Here is a 17,128-nt window from a genome sequence, read left to right on the forward strand (position 1 = left end):
GTGACTAAGACGCTAAGCTTATCGATCATAAAAGTTGGCAGTTCAGTGGTTCAAATCCCTTGCACCACATAATGGAGTGAGCTCCTGTTACTTGTCCCAGCTTCTGCCAACCTAGCAGTTCAAAAGCATGTAAAAATACAAGTTGAAAAATAGGGACCACTTTGGTGGGAAGGTAAGGGTGTTCCATGCACCTTTGGCGTTTAGTCATGCTGGCCACATGACCACGGAGATGTCTTCGGACAGTGCTGGCTCTTCAGCTTTGTAACAGAGATGAGCACCGCCCCCTAGAGCCAGAAACAACTAGCACGTATGTGCAAAGGAGACCTTTACCTTTACTTTTTAAGGTCTTGAAAATCTGGCTTTTCTGCAGGATTGGCCCAGGGTGATGGATGATTCTGTCTTTAATGGTGGTTTTAAATTACTGTGGGTTGGTCTCAATTTTTAAAAAAAAAAAATTATTTGATTTTGGTTAATTCTGTGCTGTTTTAATTTGGTCTTAGATACTCAATTGTGAGTTGAGCAACCGTAAAAATTGATTAAATGAATAGTGTTCCAACAGATTATGATGACTATTTGTCAGAAATGGTCTTAACAGATTCCTGCACTAACCATGAAATTTTGCTAGATTATCTATAAAGTCCTCCCCAACTCATGCATTCCTTAATCATGAGTCTATGGATTGAAAAACAAAATAACTATGTACTTGGCAATCAAAAGAGGATTTAAGTATTAGACATTAAAACAAATTTGCCATTTATTTCCCTAAAGAACCATTTGCCATGATAAATGTTGCAATGCTTATAGAAATAAGTAGAACTAATGTCACAATTATGGCTAGCTGAACAAGAGACTATACTAATGAGACATTCTGTGCCAGTGACCAGTGACAATCCTTTATTAACTCTTCTTGACTCCATTGTTTTTGAAACTACGATAGGATAATTTATATTTTAACTGTGCTTAAAATAAAAGATAAGAAAAAAATTGATGTTCTTCCCAGAGCCCACCAAGAGAATTTGGGAAGAGTATGTGAACTTAAATTCACACTGGACATGAAGAATTAGGTATTTGGTTCTAAAGACTGAGATCAGATCAAAAGTATTCTTATGAGAAATAATGTTTGATATGTTGCTCTATATATTTCACTCTCATTTCTCAGCCACCATGGACAGCATCTGCAACATCATCCTAATTTAGCTTTATGGCTAAAAATGTCTCTTAACCACTCAGTGGAATGTCTGTATTCACATTTCATTTTTGTTTTTCTTTTAGACAGGTTCCCTATTACAAATCTGTTACCATTCATTAAATACCCTTTACTATATGTTCTTTTTCTACTTCTTTATTAAAGCCCTGCTGTTTGTAAAAATAATTTGGACCTCATTATCAATACGCATGTGGGACATCTCTACTCTTCATTAAAACAAATCTTTTTTTTTCATCTTCTGCAGGAGGCCAAAAAAAGATGCCAATGCTTTAAGAAATCCATTAATATTCATGCAACTCTTAAAGCAATATCATCTATTTTTTTCAGAAGCACTCAAGAAGCTTCAAAAAGATGGACTACTTTCCTAATTTATCATTTAGTTGGACATTCAAAGTTCCAATATGATAACTTCAGCAATGTTCAATTTTTTTTTAAAAAAAGAAAACACTCCTAAGGAGGAAAATGATTCTATTTGTGCGTTTTAGGGTCTGTTACCACCATCAAATTTATTATTAATTATCGCTGTTATTATCATATATTCAGTCTTTTTTTTCTCAATGTACAATAATATAACCGGCTTTTAATGAGAATTCCTGAAAAATATTTTAATTTGAAAGTTAGCATTATTAATACTTTATAATATATTAATAAATTATAATAAAATAATTATAGTGTTAACGTGATATTCTTTATACAAGTAGTCTTTGCTTACCAACTGCTCATTCAGTGACTATTCAAAGGTATGATGTTGCTGATAAAGGAAATTTATGACCGCTCCTTGATAGCAGCCATCACAATGTCCCTGCCACCACATGATTGCAATTAAGGCACTTGGCAACTTGTGCACATTTATTTATTTATATCCCGCTTTTATTATTTTTATAAATAACTCAAGGTGATGAACATGCCCTTTTCTTCCTATTTTCCCCATGTACCATAGTCACAGCATGCCACAGTTACATGATCATAGTGTGTGACCTTCCCAGCCAGCTTCCAACATGCAAAGTCAATGGGGAAGCCTGCAGGAGATTGCAAGTCTCCATCATGTAACATCATGTTCAACACCTAGCCGTTATTCACTTAACAAGTGCAACCAGAACTGACATTGTGAGCCAGTGTGATCACATGACATTTCACTTTATAACCAATTAAGGTTGACAAGTGACATATTAAATGTCTTTCCAAAAACATATGTCTGTTTATAACTGTATATATTACCCCTGATCACATGATGTCTTTATTTTTTCAAAAGCTACATAATTTGTGATGCAATAATGTCAAGACATATGAGATATCATTATGGCATCTACTGGATACCTGTAAACCAAGTACTGAACTACAAACTAATCAACCTTCCTCCAACATGTTGTTTGAACCCATCCTATGTGTTCAGCATGTGTGTGTCGTATAACTATAATTAGGTTAATGTGTTATACAAACACTACCATTTTTAACATTGCTTAGATTTCTAAACTCTTGTGAATCTTTATGGGATCTTGTGAATCTTCATGGGATCAAGCTAATATTAATATTAACTATTGTTGCTGTTTACCAAGTTTAACAGATAATCAGAGTTGGAAGGGACCTTGTAAGTCATCTAGTCCAACCCCCCACCCAAGCGGGAGACCCTACACCATTTCTGACAAATGGCAGTCCAATCTCTTCTTGAAAGTCTCAAGTGATAGCGCTCCCACAACTTCTGAGTGCAAGCTGTTCCATCGGTTGATTGTTCTCACTGTCAGAAAGTTATATGGTAGCACTTAACCACCTAACTTTGGCTGATCCTAAAACATTAAGTATATTGGACCTGATTACTGTAGTATTTCTTGGATGAGAAATCATCAGGAAAAGCCAGTGAAACTATTTCTGTATTCGTGCCAAAGAAACTATATGGATCTGTATTTGAGGTCACCAGGAGATGAGCTCAATTTGAAGAAAATTTTTATTTACTGTTGTGGCTACAACTAGCATTCAGTATTTATTTTTGTCCTAATATTGTGCAGAATGTATGTATGTATGTATGTATGTATGATAAAACTCCCCTTCACTTCATAATGATGAGGTAATAATAGAATAATAAAACTAGTAACTTTCATGGAATAACTAATTCAGAATTAAAGGGGAGAGGAACTTGACAAATAGCGTTGTTCAGTTGGGGCAAAACACTTTTATGCCTAAAATTAAGGAAAGATAATGGCCATTTTTTTCATCTCAATAAAGTGCTAAAATTCTTCACCATTATGATAAGGTAGCCTAGAGAGTACTAATTAACTATCATAGCAGGAAATTCTGTCCTACAACACTGGAGAATGTCCACACATCTAACAGGATGCAGCTAACAGAATCCTGCTGAAAGGAGATGCCTCATTTGCCATATCCACACAAGTGATTTTATCGCATCCTATTGCACCATTCAACAGTTGCTATGATATTACATGAACAATAAAGTCTGGTTTTACAGTATCGCAGTAATGACTGGATGAATCTGTAAAATTCTATAAATGACTAGTTTGGAAATGTCTCCTGGCTAATGGTAAAAAGCCAATCCTAGAGAAGAGAAAGAACCCTTGGACTCATAGAAAATAATTCTGCAGAAGGAAGATATGGAAAGAGACAAAGGAACTGGCTATAGGCCGTCTTATGAATACATGCAAGGGTAAAATGGAATGAAAGAGGGGGGAAAGGCCCTTCCCATTCCGAAATTATTATGAGTGCATGAGAGCCACTGCACTGAACTTCCTTTTTTGCAATAGTATCAAACACGAAACCAGCAATTCAAATACAGAGATCTGGACCTTGCTATATTTCTTCTGCTATTTGTGTTACAGTTTCTGGAAAAAGAGACGTTGAAAGGAAGCAGAGCTACTGTGTTACAGCCCAATAATATCCCTAATGGCACAGAAGTCTTACAAAAAACAAGATTAAGAGAAAGGGGAAGAGAAAAGATAGAAAAGAAGCAGGTAGAGAGAACCCGGACAGGTTTTTCCTCTAACATGGAAAAGACAGAAAATATAAATGTCTACTTGGGATTAATACAAAATGAAACTGATTTTTGAATAACAGGGTTGGTTTCAGATGAACAATGAGGACAGACACAAAAAGTCACCGCTTGAACACAACCATTCCAGTGGAATAAAACAGCTGGAAAATGCATTTAATTGACCCAAAAGAAACTGAGGAGAAGCAGGGGAAAGCAAACAATGGGAAGCATAGAAAGAAGACCAAGGAATGAGAAAAAAGATGGAGGTCAACACTGCATTTCAGAACAGTACATAATCAACTCTTGATTGTGGAGTTATTGTGCCTAGACTGCCGAGGGACGGAGCTTAAGTGAAGATTATAACTGACTTCAATTGAAAATAAAAATTAAAACTGCAAGAAAAAAGATACACTTGTTAATGCTATGACACTACATGTTTGCTTTCAAAACTCTGATGCCAAGATTCATATACAATCAAATAGTTATAGCCAAGAAATAATTAAAAACCAGATTCTCTGGAACACCTGGATTGACAAAGCAAATGATTGCTTGGATGTTATCAACTGTGCACAGTTAAATGATTTTTTTTACCAAAGAAACTGACACGAAACACATTTTATTCAATTTGTATTAGCAAATAAATAAAAGTACATAGTGCTCATTTCCACATATACAGCCCAAACCACATTTTACAATAATTTTAATTTGCATGATTTAATTGTATATTTTATTGAATTTTAGTACATAAAAATACTGTTTTGGGAAGTTAAAGACTATTCATGTACATTTTTCTCATATCTGAAAGTGGAAAGTAGTCTGATGAGACTAAGCCTCTAAAAAGTAATGAAAATTATTTTCATTTTCATACATGCTCATTTAAAATTCATTTCATTGTAGCATCATTATACAGATAACATAACTCTTTATGTTGCATAAAAGATAATTGGTTCTATTTCTGAAATGTAATTTTTCACCACATTTTTATATACAGCTTTTTCTCTGTCAGAAAATGAGGGAATGATACCATACAAATGTGGATAGAAATGCAAAGGAAATTGAATCTCTTATTTTTTTAAAACAGAATGCTACTGATTATTTTTAATTTTTTAAGTAGAAGCAACCTTTTCCTTTTTTTCTGTTTCCTTCCTTGCCATATTGATTGAAACATGTAAGATGAATCTGGAGCCATATAATAAATGAAAAATATATGCCTGTCATGTGATATACTTCTATTAAATCTTTTTTGATATTACAAATGGGTGCCAGTATGACAAATAAATGCACACTAGCCTGTATAGATCAATTTCCAACGTTATTGTAATTATCTTGTGGATTCTTACATATTCTAGATAAGGATTCTCAAACTATTGTGAATATTCCTTGTCAAGATTTATAGTTTCTTATATGATGTCTCATAGCAGTTTATCAGGGGACCTGAAAACACTTACACATGTTTCTTTTCTATTTAATTATTCTCCAAAGTAACTTTTAAATCTCCAAATGTCTTGTGTAGTGAAAGATATGACTAAGCAATCCATCAGTTTAACAGAATCTACTTGAAGCATGATTAAATTTGGATTCTACCTATTTCTTTTGTCTTTTTCAAATGAATAGCCAGTTTTAAGTTTTTCAGTTGTTAGAAGAATATTTCAATAATTTGCCACTTAATGACAACAGATGAAATAATCTAGAATGACATCTATTTTACTTAAATTACTTACTTAGAATCTGAAAAAAATAATCAACTTAGGTGCATAAAATAAGTTCTGAATATCATACAACAGATTTGTCATTCATCTCAAGACTATTTTTTTTTAAAAAAAACCAAAGGTGCAGATGAATGCAAAATTTTCAGTGCTAGCATTTACATATAATCAGATCATTCAATTCAAGTGAACTTTAAATTGTAAGGTTTTTGAATCATGATTCTTATCTTTTTGTCATTTATAACATTATTTAATAAGTTTCCATGTCACCATAATTCATTTAGTATAAAACAACCATTTTAAATGTTCATAGTACTACTCTGAAGTAGATGAGGATTTATGAATGGAATATACTATATTTCTCTGTGGTTTTTAAAAATCTGCCTATTCACACTGTTAAGTGAATTGTTTTATTTGATATTTAGTTTGTTACATTCTTAGTAATCCTATAAACTGGTGTTTTGCACTCCCTATCCCTAAAATGCCCAGTCTTTGGCTGCAAATTCCAAGAGTTGCTGAATGAAATTTTGGTGGATGTAAATTTGGTAGAGGGTGGATTTATAATTTTCCCCCATTTATAATTTACCATACAACACAATAATATTAATAAATTCTAAGACTATGGAAGGCAAATAAAAGGAAAGAATTAGAATTATACTGATGGTCAGAGTGAAACAAAATATTCTGTCAGAATTCTTTAGTGAAATTTACAGTGAAGAAAGAGAAACCAAGTAATAATGTAGTTTTATATCAAACTGAAGTTTCTCACAACTGTCATGTACATCAGGCCAGAGATAACAAACATGTAACCTAATATCTACCATTATGATACAGCAAACAACATCAGTTTTCAACCTTATTAAAACAGAGCAGCAATTGGTATTACTGATGTGACAGAGAGTGGTTGAATTTCTTTCCATCATTATTAAGCAAATATGTGGCTCTGTCAAAGAGCAAATCTTCAAGAAAATCTGCGAGATGAGGTAATTTTATTACTCATTCATAGTGCCTTGTATTTGCTGTACTTAAAATAGACACTTGTACTCAGTGGCTTTTTATTACTGGAAGGAGGGTGGAGAGAGGGAATCATATACACGCTGGTCTTTTTTTCTTACTCCTAGCAAATGGAAGCAATTCAATCCAACATGGGTTGAAACTTGAGTAGGTCACTGTATACCGTGATAGAATTCCCTAATCCCTGAGCCAAATTTCCCGAGGGGGCCCTCCTACTAGTCCTTCACTTTCCAAGCTGACTTTTCCATTCCTTCAGCCCTCTCCTCTCCTCTCTCCCTCCCCTTCATCTCTTCATCTCCCTCTACCTTACAGCCTTGATATCTGATCTGCTGCTAGGATTCAGGTTTCAGTTTTTACAGCTTAGGCTGTCTATTGCTATATACATTCCTTTCTTTCTGCTCTGTCGTGGTTATTTAGCAGAGCTTATTTTACATAAGTCCACATGAAAGCAGTTCAGATGAAGGGAAGCAGTCAAGCTGCTTGAACAGTTCAGATGTGCACCTACACAAGGACACATTGTATTCACCAGAAGACATCACACACATTTCATACAATATGACTAATTTGTTAAGTTACTGTACTTTTTAATTTAGTGAAGAGGAGGAAATCTTTCTGGTATATCTTTCTTTCAGTAAGTGAAGAAATATTGAAAGAAAGACAAGCAAATGCCCAATGTACCTAAAAGAAAACAAGATGCAAACCTGCTCAGAACTTTAGTTATAAAAACACAGAATAAGAGTTAATAAGATAACTAACTCTAGGATGTGGCCAAGGCTGCCTGAAAGCTTCTGCTGTTGTTTACATTTCAACCGTGCAATCTATAAAAGCTGATCCCAAAACTATATATCAGATCCACAGCCTTGGGTTAAATTTCTCATATAAATGAATCTCTGATATATTTATTTCTCTTATTTCTTTTCTTCCATTATCAGAGGCTTAGTGGAAAGAGAGGTTTACCTGCATTAAGATTCGCACTAATGCCTAATAGACTTTCATAAAAAGAAGAAAATCTTGTGTAATTTTCCTCCTTTCACACACAGTGTTGTTTTTGTTTCTTCCTCACCATTTCAGACAAACATCTGTTCTACTGCAGAAGAACAACTATCTCCCAAACCACCAAGTGTGCCTGCAGCCAAAGTAAACAAAACAAACCCAGAGGATCCAGCATAGTCAGCCTTTATATATCCAGCCAGGATAGCATTTCATATGTTTTGATTAAAATTAGCTAATTTGTAATGCTAGAACCTATGAAACCTAAAAACTGCAGATCGAATGAAGCACTGTCTTAAACTGACAGTGCATAATGGGACAGCGTTCCATGTCCACTGTCCCCCTTCCTCTCTACCCTTACCAAAATAAAAATCCAAACAAGGTCTGACTGAGCAATTACTGTTAAATTCAAGTGTACACAAAGCTTCCCCTAAGATAGAAAGTCTACATACAAAGAGGCATCAGGATGTATGCCTAGAAACTGGATAAATGTTATAGATATGCAAGGCACTTTGTTCTTACGTGTACCATCACAACCTTTTGTTCAAATGTCCATCTGCTGTTGGACAAACCTGCAATATGCCACAGAAAGAAACAATACAAATAACAGAGAACACTTTTAATTGAGTTTAAAAATTAAACAAGAAACTGAGCATCCTCTTCCAAATTGATTTGCTAAGCTCAATAAGTAAAACGGTCTTGTTGATCCCTTTAGGTTGTTAGCCTTGGACCACATAGGCAAAGATTCCATGATGATGCATATTCAATTTCACACACACAGCTTTTGTAATCATTATATACCAACAATGTATATTTAATATTTCCATAACAGAATGATTATGAATGCTCCATTTCACTAAATGCAACTTGAGGGAATGGATTTTATCCTACCTCAAAACTATACTGTTTTATTATTTGAAGCAAAGCAACTTCACTTCAGCCTCATAGGGGAGGTTTAGAGGAAAGATAGGTGAGTAACATAAAAAATAATAATGCTAAGAATAATAACAGTGCTATCAGACAGAGATTTCATTTTCACCCAGGTGAATATTGTTTGTTTATTTATTTATTAAGCAACTTCTCAGATATTAGCCTCTAGAGTGCCAGCCCACAGAATTACCTCTGGAACACAGCTGTATTTACACTATTTCCTGCGAGGATGCTGGCTTTACCTCCTCCATACACAATCACTCCAAACAGATATAGATGATATAAAGAATGTATGTACCCACAGAGACATACATATTCATGCACCCTTCTAGGACAGCTTTCAATTCCACACTCCGCTTCTTTGATTAACTGTGAAGTGGAGCACACAAAACAGATACAGAACTAAAAGGCAGAAGGAAAAGACAAGAGATCCTGTGTCTAAGCCCAAGAATGATGTGCCGTTCAGACCATAACATTTCACTTTGACAATTTAATTACACAGTTGCAGCTGGCTACTGGAAAGGGGGCCAGAGGGAGAGGGTGCTTAAATGACTTCCCTTTCTCTTCTAACTTTTAACAGCTTCTAGATCATCTGGCTAGGATGGGCATTTAGAAGGGAACTGAACTCCTTTGGAGAAAATATTATAAATAATAGTGGTTATAGCCATCAACGTATCAGATCCGCTTAGGGAATCTGGCTTTCTCGCCTGTGAACTGTGCAGTTAGCAGGAGGAGTTCAGGCACCTTTCGCCAATCCCATCTGAGGTTTTTTAAGCCACCCCCGCCCCTTACAACAAAACAAGAGGTCTTTTATTTATAACATTTTCTCCCATGGGGGGAGGGGAGACCGTAGTATGGGGGGGGATTGTCTGCAACAAGCTTCCTTCCTCTCCGCCTCTACCCCTCTTCCCCCTTTCTTCCCTTTTCGCATCCGACGGGGTGACAATAAAGGGGGAGCGCAGAGACGTACCTTCATCTCTTCATTGATTTCCCTTTTCACGGGATGAGCCGGCTTCCTGCTTCTTTTATTTTCTGGAGGTCTCCCTTCTTTCTCCATTTCTGCCATTTTTTAATTATATTTTTTTTTGTTTGGTTTGCGTGTGTGTGTGTGTGTGTGTGTGTGTGTCCGCGCGCCCGCGCGTGTGTATGTATGTATCTACTTTGGTGGAGATGAAATGGCTGCTGGTATTATTTGGGAAAAGCTGTCGGGGGTGGGGGGAAGGTTATGGAGAAGAAGGGGAGGAAGGACGGGGGCGGCTTTTAGAGCTGGGCGAAAGCGTCAACGGGTGTCAAAGGAGAAAGCGGCTCTGGGAGGGTTGGGGATGCGGGCGGGCCGGACCGTGGGTTGCCCTGGCGAGTCAGCCATCTTCTGTCTCCCTGTCTGTCTCCAGGACCGAGCGCAAGAGACGGGTCTCTGTGCGTGCATGGGGAGGGGGCGGCGAGGGAGAAGGAGGGGAGTAGGGAGGCAGGGAGAGAAAGAAAGAAGCCAGTCCAGTTCCTTCCAAAGAGCGGGCGTGCGTGGGAGGGGGGGGGGGAAGAGAGAAGCAGGACCTCCCCCTGCCCAGGCATTGGGCGGGGCTTCCAATATCATCAAACCCTCCGCCTCTTCTTCTCCTACTGCTAGTTAGGCTCAGAAGCGGGGAGGGGGCTTTTTATACTTAATTGTCATCATCATCTCTCTCTCCCTCTCTCTCTCTCTCTCTCCCACCCCCCGCTTTCGGAGGGACTGCCGTCCCTTGTGGAAAACACAACAAGGAACTCCTCAGCTCCTTGCTTCCCCCCTCCCCCCACGAGCTCTTTTTTGTTGTTGGTGGTGGTCACTGGCGGTCACCGCATACGATCCTCGGCGACACGCTCTTGCCTGCCACCCCTTCGAAACGCGCAACGACGGGACGCAACGGCCAGGATCCTTGCTTAAAGCGCCTTGTGTTACAAAGGCGCACTTGGGTAGCGCGCGCGCGGCTGGCTTCCAAGCGTGTGGTGTGCGGGTGAGGGGGAGAGAGAGAGAACGAAAGAAAGAAAGAAAGAGCGGAGTAGAGAGAGAGAATTGAAAGGATGGTCGCCTTAGGTTGCCGAAGTGGCCCACGGTTGTGGCAGCGGGGCTGAAGGAACCTAAGAAATTGTGACGAGGAATTTTGCGTCCGCCACAGAGAAAGAGAGAGAGCGAGAGCCCTGAAACCCGCAGCCTGAGGATGCTGAGTGCTCGAGACTCGCTGGCTGGCAGCCCGCTAGCCAGCCCAGCTACGCAATTCCACCTTTAGGAGAAAGAGGGGGGAAGGAAAAAGGCGCAAATCCAGGCTGCTCTCCACGCCTGTCTGCCCACGGCGCTGGGAACGTTAGAGTCGCGTTGAAACCTCTCCAGCTGAGGCGGAGCTTGACGTTTTCGTGGGTGGGCGGCAGTTTGGAGGGAGCTGGGCCGCTGAAACGAGCGGCGCTAGTATTCGACGAGCAAAGGCATTATTACACCGACGGAGGGTTTTGCTTTGTTTTGATTTTGGCGGGAGAATCGTCTCCAGTCCCGCAAAACTAATCCTCGAGAAAAGCATCGCTTGATGCGTGGCATCAGTCTCTTATATCAGCATATTAGGTTCCATCTATGCCAATAATCAGCTAAATTAGTGGGGGGGGGGGTAGGTGGTAAAGTTCATCTCCACAGCCATATTCTGAATTAGTGGAAAGGACTCCAAAGGTATCCCATAACCGAATGTTATTTTTAAACATTAAAATCTGTAAACTAAACACGACCTATCTTTCCCAAACCTTTCATTCAGTTCTTCCAGACTGATTGCCCTTATAGATCTGGGAGTCCGAAACGCCATCGCCCCGGAGTCGTCTTAGCACTGATCCTTTCATTCTTTCCGTTTGCTCTATTCGAGAACTGATTCGAACCAAGTTCTCTCTTTGTTTCGGAGAGACATGTTTTACTTCACCTCTGAAGGTGAAGAAAATGGAGAATGAATAGTATGATAGAAGATCCTTGGAACTAACTGCTGGATTAACGATACACACGGAAGGAGAATGCACTGATTATATTCACACCTACTCTTTAGTAGCTCATAATTATCTGATACCATACAATATGGAGGTGTCCATTTTCCATTAGTGCAAATCATAATTACAAAATAATTTGTCATTGGGTCTGGAATTGACCTTAAAATTATATATATACATGCACAATACCCAAAGAGAAAATTACCGGAAATGTGCAAAAAAGCTCCTCTTCAAAAAAAGAAGAAGAGTGCAGTCTGTCAAAATTAAGTAAAGCTCTTTTAGGAAAAAAAAAAAAAATTCCCAGACAATTTTTAATGCGATTTATTTCCAGATTTGAAGGATATTTCTTGCTTGGGATATATAGAGAGATACATACATAACGATACAATAGAGCTTTACAGTCTTTCAATAATTTCAGGAATACAAAATTGTAATGCATTCATCTGTTCTGCCATATTGATTCAATATTCATTTTAAAAACATCTTACCGTCATTTATTGTATATATATTACAGAACAGAGGTTCCTAAACCCTTTGCCATCACACCTCCTTTTACTATAACTGTAATGTACATTCCTCCCTGAAAACCCCAAAAATAAACACAAATGAACAATGAAAACAATACAATGAAACTTTGTGGAAGAAGGATTTACTGTAACAATGTGCAGTTCAACAAAAGGCTTTTTACACCTCCTGTGGAGTCTCTCTGCACTTCCCAAGGAAATGATACACATCACAATTGGGAAACCTTGCTGTAGAGGGATGAGTTGGAATTCCCTGAGCTACAAATATTCTCCTTTAATAGTAAAATGTATGTCTGTACAATTTACAGTATCTATGTTCTTTATTTAATAAGAAGCTAGAAAATTCCTATTGTGTAAAGCAAGCATTTCACTTGTACTTAAGATACCATTGTGATTGCTGCCAGCAGCCAGTAACAGATTGTGAAACTATTACATTTGTCTCATCAATCTGGTAATCTAGACTAAAGCTTCATCCATGAATGATTCCTAATCATGGAATCTAAATCAAGAAGAAAAAGCCTCCTTGCTATGAGCAGGTCAATGTGTAAACTGTCACTAAGCCACCAGTGGAAGTTGGCTTTTCAAAACATTTGAAATGTTAGCTGTTGTAAATTGTCCAAGAAAGCGATCTACAAGCAATGAATGAATTAACAGTGATATAAATGTGACATTGTATCAATTCATGATTTCTTTCCCACAGTGTGTTGAGATTTGAGTTGGTAGGATTTTACTATTGCCAAGGAAACTCACAGCCTTATATTTTTAAGGATCTATTTGTTTTGAACTTATAGTTGTACTTATTAAAATCAGTGGATATTTTGCAGTTGGGTTTAATGAGGTGTGAATTGAATGTTAAACATTAACTGGTCTTGCAGAATCTGCAGGAATCTCTATTTCAATGAAATCCATCTCTTGAAGCAACCATTCAAGACTTCTTCAAATGGCATTCCTTGGCAACTGCTAGACATGTTGAGCAGTTAAAGGTTAATGGTCTTTGACTGGGAATGTGCCATCCTATGATTTCATTTTTTATACAAATAAAAACCAGCAGGATATTTTTGCAGAAATCCCATGAAAGCAACTGGTCCACAGTATAAGATGATGGCCACAAACAGTTTGTGATTTGGAGCCAGTTTGCTTCTTACTTTTATCATTTGAACAGAATATCACTTCAAATAGTGGTTTAATATAATATTGTTGGGTTGCATTATTTGGAACTCTTGTTGTGGTTTGGACTTACTCATTTTAACATCCCTAAGCCTAAATAATATTTGGGTAATTAATGACATAATATTTGAAATATAAGTAATTATATTAAAGAGGTCCTTTCCATGTTCACTTCTGTTAGTATTTGTGTTGTGCCGATGATTAAATCTCATGGCCAATCCGAGATTGTTGATTCACTGGGAAAATAATTTTAACTGATTCTCTCAGTTACATTTTTAATCCATCAATTGGTTAATGAAATGTAATTTCCTGGTATATCACAACATAGGGAAAAAATACAGAGATAATGTTGCTTGTCCACTTGAAACATGAATTTGAATATTCCTTTTAAAGTTTCTATGAGGAGGTTTATATTTCTAAAATGTAGCAGATTTTCAAGGCAGCAATGAATCTGCTCTCATCAGAGCTGACAAACATGGCCAAAACCAGAAACCAGTGAATTTGTACATACAGAAATCTAAAATGAGGCCACACTGTGTGCAATAACACATTTGGCATTTTTTATATATGCTACTGGATATTGTTTTGTATAGCACATTTTTCACATATTTGATAACTTTTCATGATTTATCAGCTTAGATCACATAATTTCTGCATATAAAGATTCTTAGCCCCAGTCTTCTTTTATGCAGTAGCAATGGATTTTATTTACAGATATTGGCAAGATAACATTCTAAAACATTAAGAAACATAGAAAAATTGTCCATATAAAAAACTGTTAAGGTATTAGAAACTGAAAGCCACATCAAAAGTCTGGATTTCTAACTTACCATCAAGGAGTTTAAAAAAAAAATCCTCCTGAGATATCTCTTCTTCAGAAAATATTTAACTAAATGTTTTATTATTGTTGTTGTTGTCAGGATTTTTTGTGCTTGGCTGGAAACACTTTATTAATTGTCTTAAAACCCATCAAAATGCATTACAGAAGCGGCAAAAATTGACATTTGTTTTATGCTAAAGTCTATCTCCCTTTCTTAAAATGAAAATTTGGAAGTTTGATTCTTTGGGAAGAAGGATGCCATGAACTACCATGGCTAATATATCTGTCTTTAAAAAGGGTATAATTGATAAAGAGATCAACAGCAAATTGTACTGAATAGCAATAGCAATAGCACTGAGATTTATTTACTGCTTCACAGTGCTTTACATCTCTTTCTAAGTAGTTTACAGAGTCACCAGAATTAGCCTGCAGAAGTACCCTGCAGTCCTGCATTCTAACCACTACACCACCATGGCTCTAAATGATTCTTATATAATGACATAGCCATACAAGTGCCACAAGAATGTGTCTCATTTGCCCCCTTCTCTCCCTCTGGCTACCCAGAGTAGTTTCTAATAAACATCCCTACAAAGAGATCACTTGGACTTCTAATATTATCATTGACATTAAGGGGATATTCACTTGATTCAGATGTTGGGGGAAAATAAACTTGACTCTTAGAGCCGCTGTAACATAGTAGCCCAATCACCACAATCAAGCCAGGAGAATATTGTGGTCAATGGTATTAAAAACTGCTAAAAAGTCAAGCAGAATCAATAGAGATATACTTCCTCTGTCTCTTGAAATAAATTTATTTGACAAGATGACAAAGGGAGAATATGTTCACTGGCTTAAACCCAAACTGGAAAGTGTCAAAATCACTGGTATTCTGTCTTTCAAGAATGTTTGCAGCTGTACAAACATTCATACACTCAGGCACATGGTCCCAAACTGGGAAAGGTTGTTAGCTTAAAGCTTAGGATATGGGAAAAGCTTCTTCAAGAATTATTTAGGAAAATAATTGTCTTCTGTTGTTGATGAATAGTTTCACAATCATTTAATACAGAGTAGAATTAATATAAATTCTTATTTGTCTTAAAATCTAATATAGAAACATGAAATTTTCTAAATGTAGCCTTTATACTCATAGGTATTGTATCCTGTGTTTGCATAATGCTAGACAAGGTCAAAAATCCAAATTTAGTTTGATAGCCTGTGGTTCAGTGCTTTGTGAAGACCAATCATGTCTCAATATGTTGTGTGAACCATGCCATCATGATCTTGCTTATGGAAGTAGAGCATATTTGGTGAATGCAGGAATTGAACTTAATTAACCTTTCATGATTCCAGCATTTTGGCCTGCTGGCTGCTAACAATGATCTTTTATCTCCCAGAGTTTCAACAGAAGTGAGCTTCTTTAAAAATTTGGCTCTTTACTCATTCTTTTTCCAAATAGTATTCTCTTTTACCTCTTTCATTTGGGCTAACATCCATTGGCAGGCCCATCTGGCAACTTCAAGGAAGGAGGTAGGAACTAGGCTAGGGGGATCAACTACACTGAACTTAATACTAGGGGGATCAGCTACACTGAACATAATACTAGTAGGAAAGAAATAGTTGAGGTAGTGGAAGCTATAGGAACCTTGTCAGAGAATGACCATGTGATCCTGGAATTCACCCATAGAGCAGGCAAGCACAGTTGAAGGCAGTCAGATTAGTGCTTAGTGTGTTCTAGATTTCTAGCAACTGGTGTTTGTTTCTGCTTGTTAAGCTTTCTTTCCCTATTGCTGCTTTGCATGCCAGATTGCCTTTCCCATCCTTTAATTGATAGACTTTGTAAACAAGTACAGATTTGGCATCTTAACACTTGGAACATCTTAAAAATATTCTGTGATCTCTGTGCGCTTTTCATTAGTTGAAATCATACAGATTCATTCAGGCTTCATTATCTTTATGTTAAAGTTCCAGGGACTTCTCATGTTTCTCACATGTTTCTCCTCTTTCCCCTTGTGCCCTAGTCTCTGCATTTCTTAGCTACTTCTATAAAATTATCCAGCTGTACATTCAGTAAACAAACATTCTTTTTGCTGGATAGTTTCTTTGCTCTGAAAACAGGAGGCTGCTGTGCTTGACCTCCTTCAGCACTTAGGCAGCCTTGGCAGAGATTGTGCCCACACTCTGCAATAGTTGTTTATTGGAGCATTACAGGAAAATAGAGCAAGAAATTTGACCACAGAGAGACTCCCAATAATCATGGCTGCCTCAAGACCAACAGAAGTAGAGTAGGTATATTTTTACTGTTTTAGTGACTTGATATCTCCCTTTCCGGAATGAGTCACTCTTTCAAAACATTGGTGTGGAAAACTGGAACAAGTTGAGAAATCTCCTCCTCTTTTGTTTTTAAATGAAAAGAATAGGCCTAATTATTGACTCTTTAGGGGGCGGGAATTCTTTCATGTAAAAGTGGGACCTATTCAAGCTTTTGTTATCTTATTCCATCTTCAGGTTAATTGGAAGGGCCGTGAATGGTATGGAGCATCTGCTTCCGTGAAAGCTCTCCCCACTTCGCACCCCACCCCACCCCTCTCGGCCAGCCTTGTGTCTGAATAGCATTTTTGCCAAAATAGGCAGCATCTCACTTCTCCCCTCCAGACTGACAAAACGCATTTGACAAAACACATGCAGAAATTCCTCATTTGGGAAATGTTGTTTCTAATCAGGAGTACAATATGTTTCATCAAATCATGCTATGTACATGGTGGAAAAAGAATTAATAGATGTTTTGCTTTGCGCATTACA

The 17,128-nt window shown here is 37.4% G+C and overlaps 1 protein-coding gene across 1 annotated transcript in view; it reads right to left on the bottom strand.

The window, feature by feature from the left end:
* SOBP (sine oculis binding protein homolog) overlaps positions 1 to 10,347 on the bottom strand; it is a 176,540-nt gene extending 166,193 nt beyond the window's left edge. The window contains exon 1 of the mRNA XM_026726650.2: positions 9,798 to 10,347. Within this exon, the coding sequence (XP_026582435.1) occupies positions 9,798 to 9,893 (96 nt within the window). The 5' untranslated portion in view covers positions 9,894 to 10,347. The remainder of the gene's footprint in view (positions 1 to 9,797) is intronic.
* Between the last annotated feature and the right edge of the window lie 6,781 nt (positions 10,348 to 17,128).

Source organism: Pseudonaja textilis, chromosome 1 (genome assembly GCF_049901715.1).
Source record: "Pseudonaja textilis isolate UNSWEBS1 chromosome 1, rPseTex1.2, whole genome shotgun sequence".
NCBI classification, from domain to species: domain Eukaryota; kingdom Metazoa; phylum Chordata; class Lepidosauria; order Squamata; family Elapidae; genus Pseudonaja; species Pseudonaja textilis.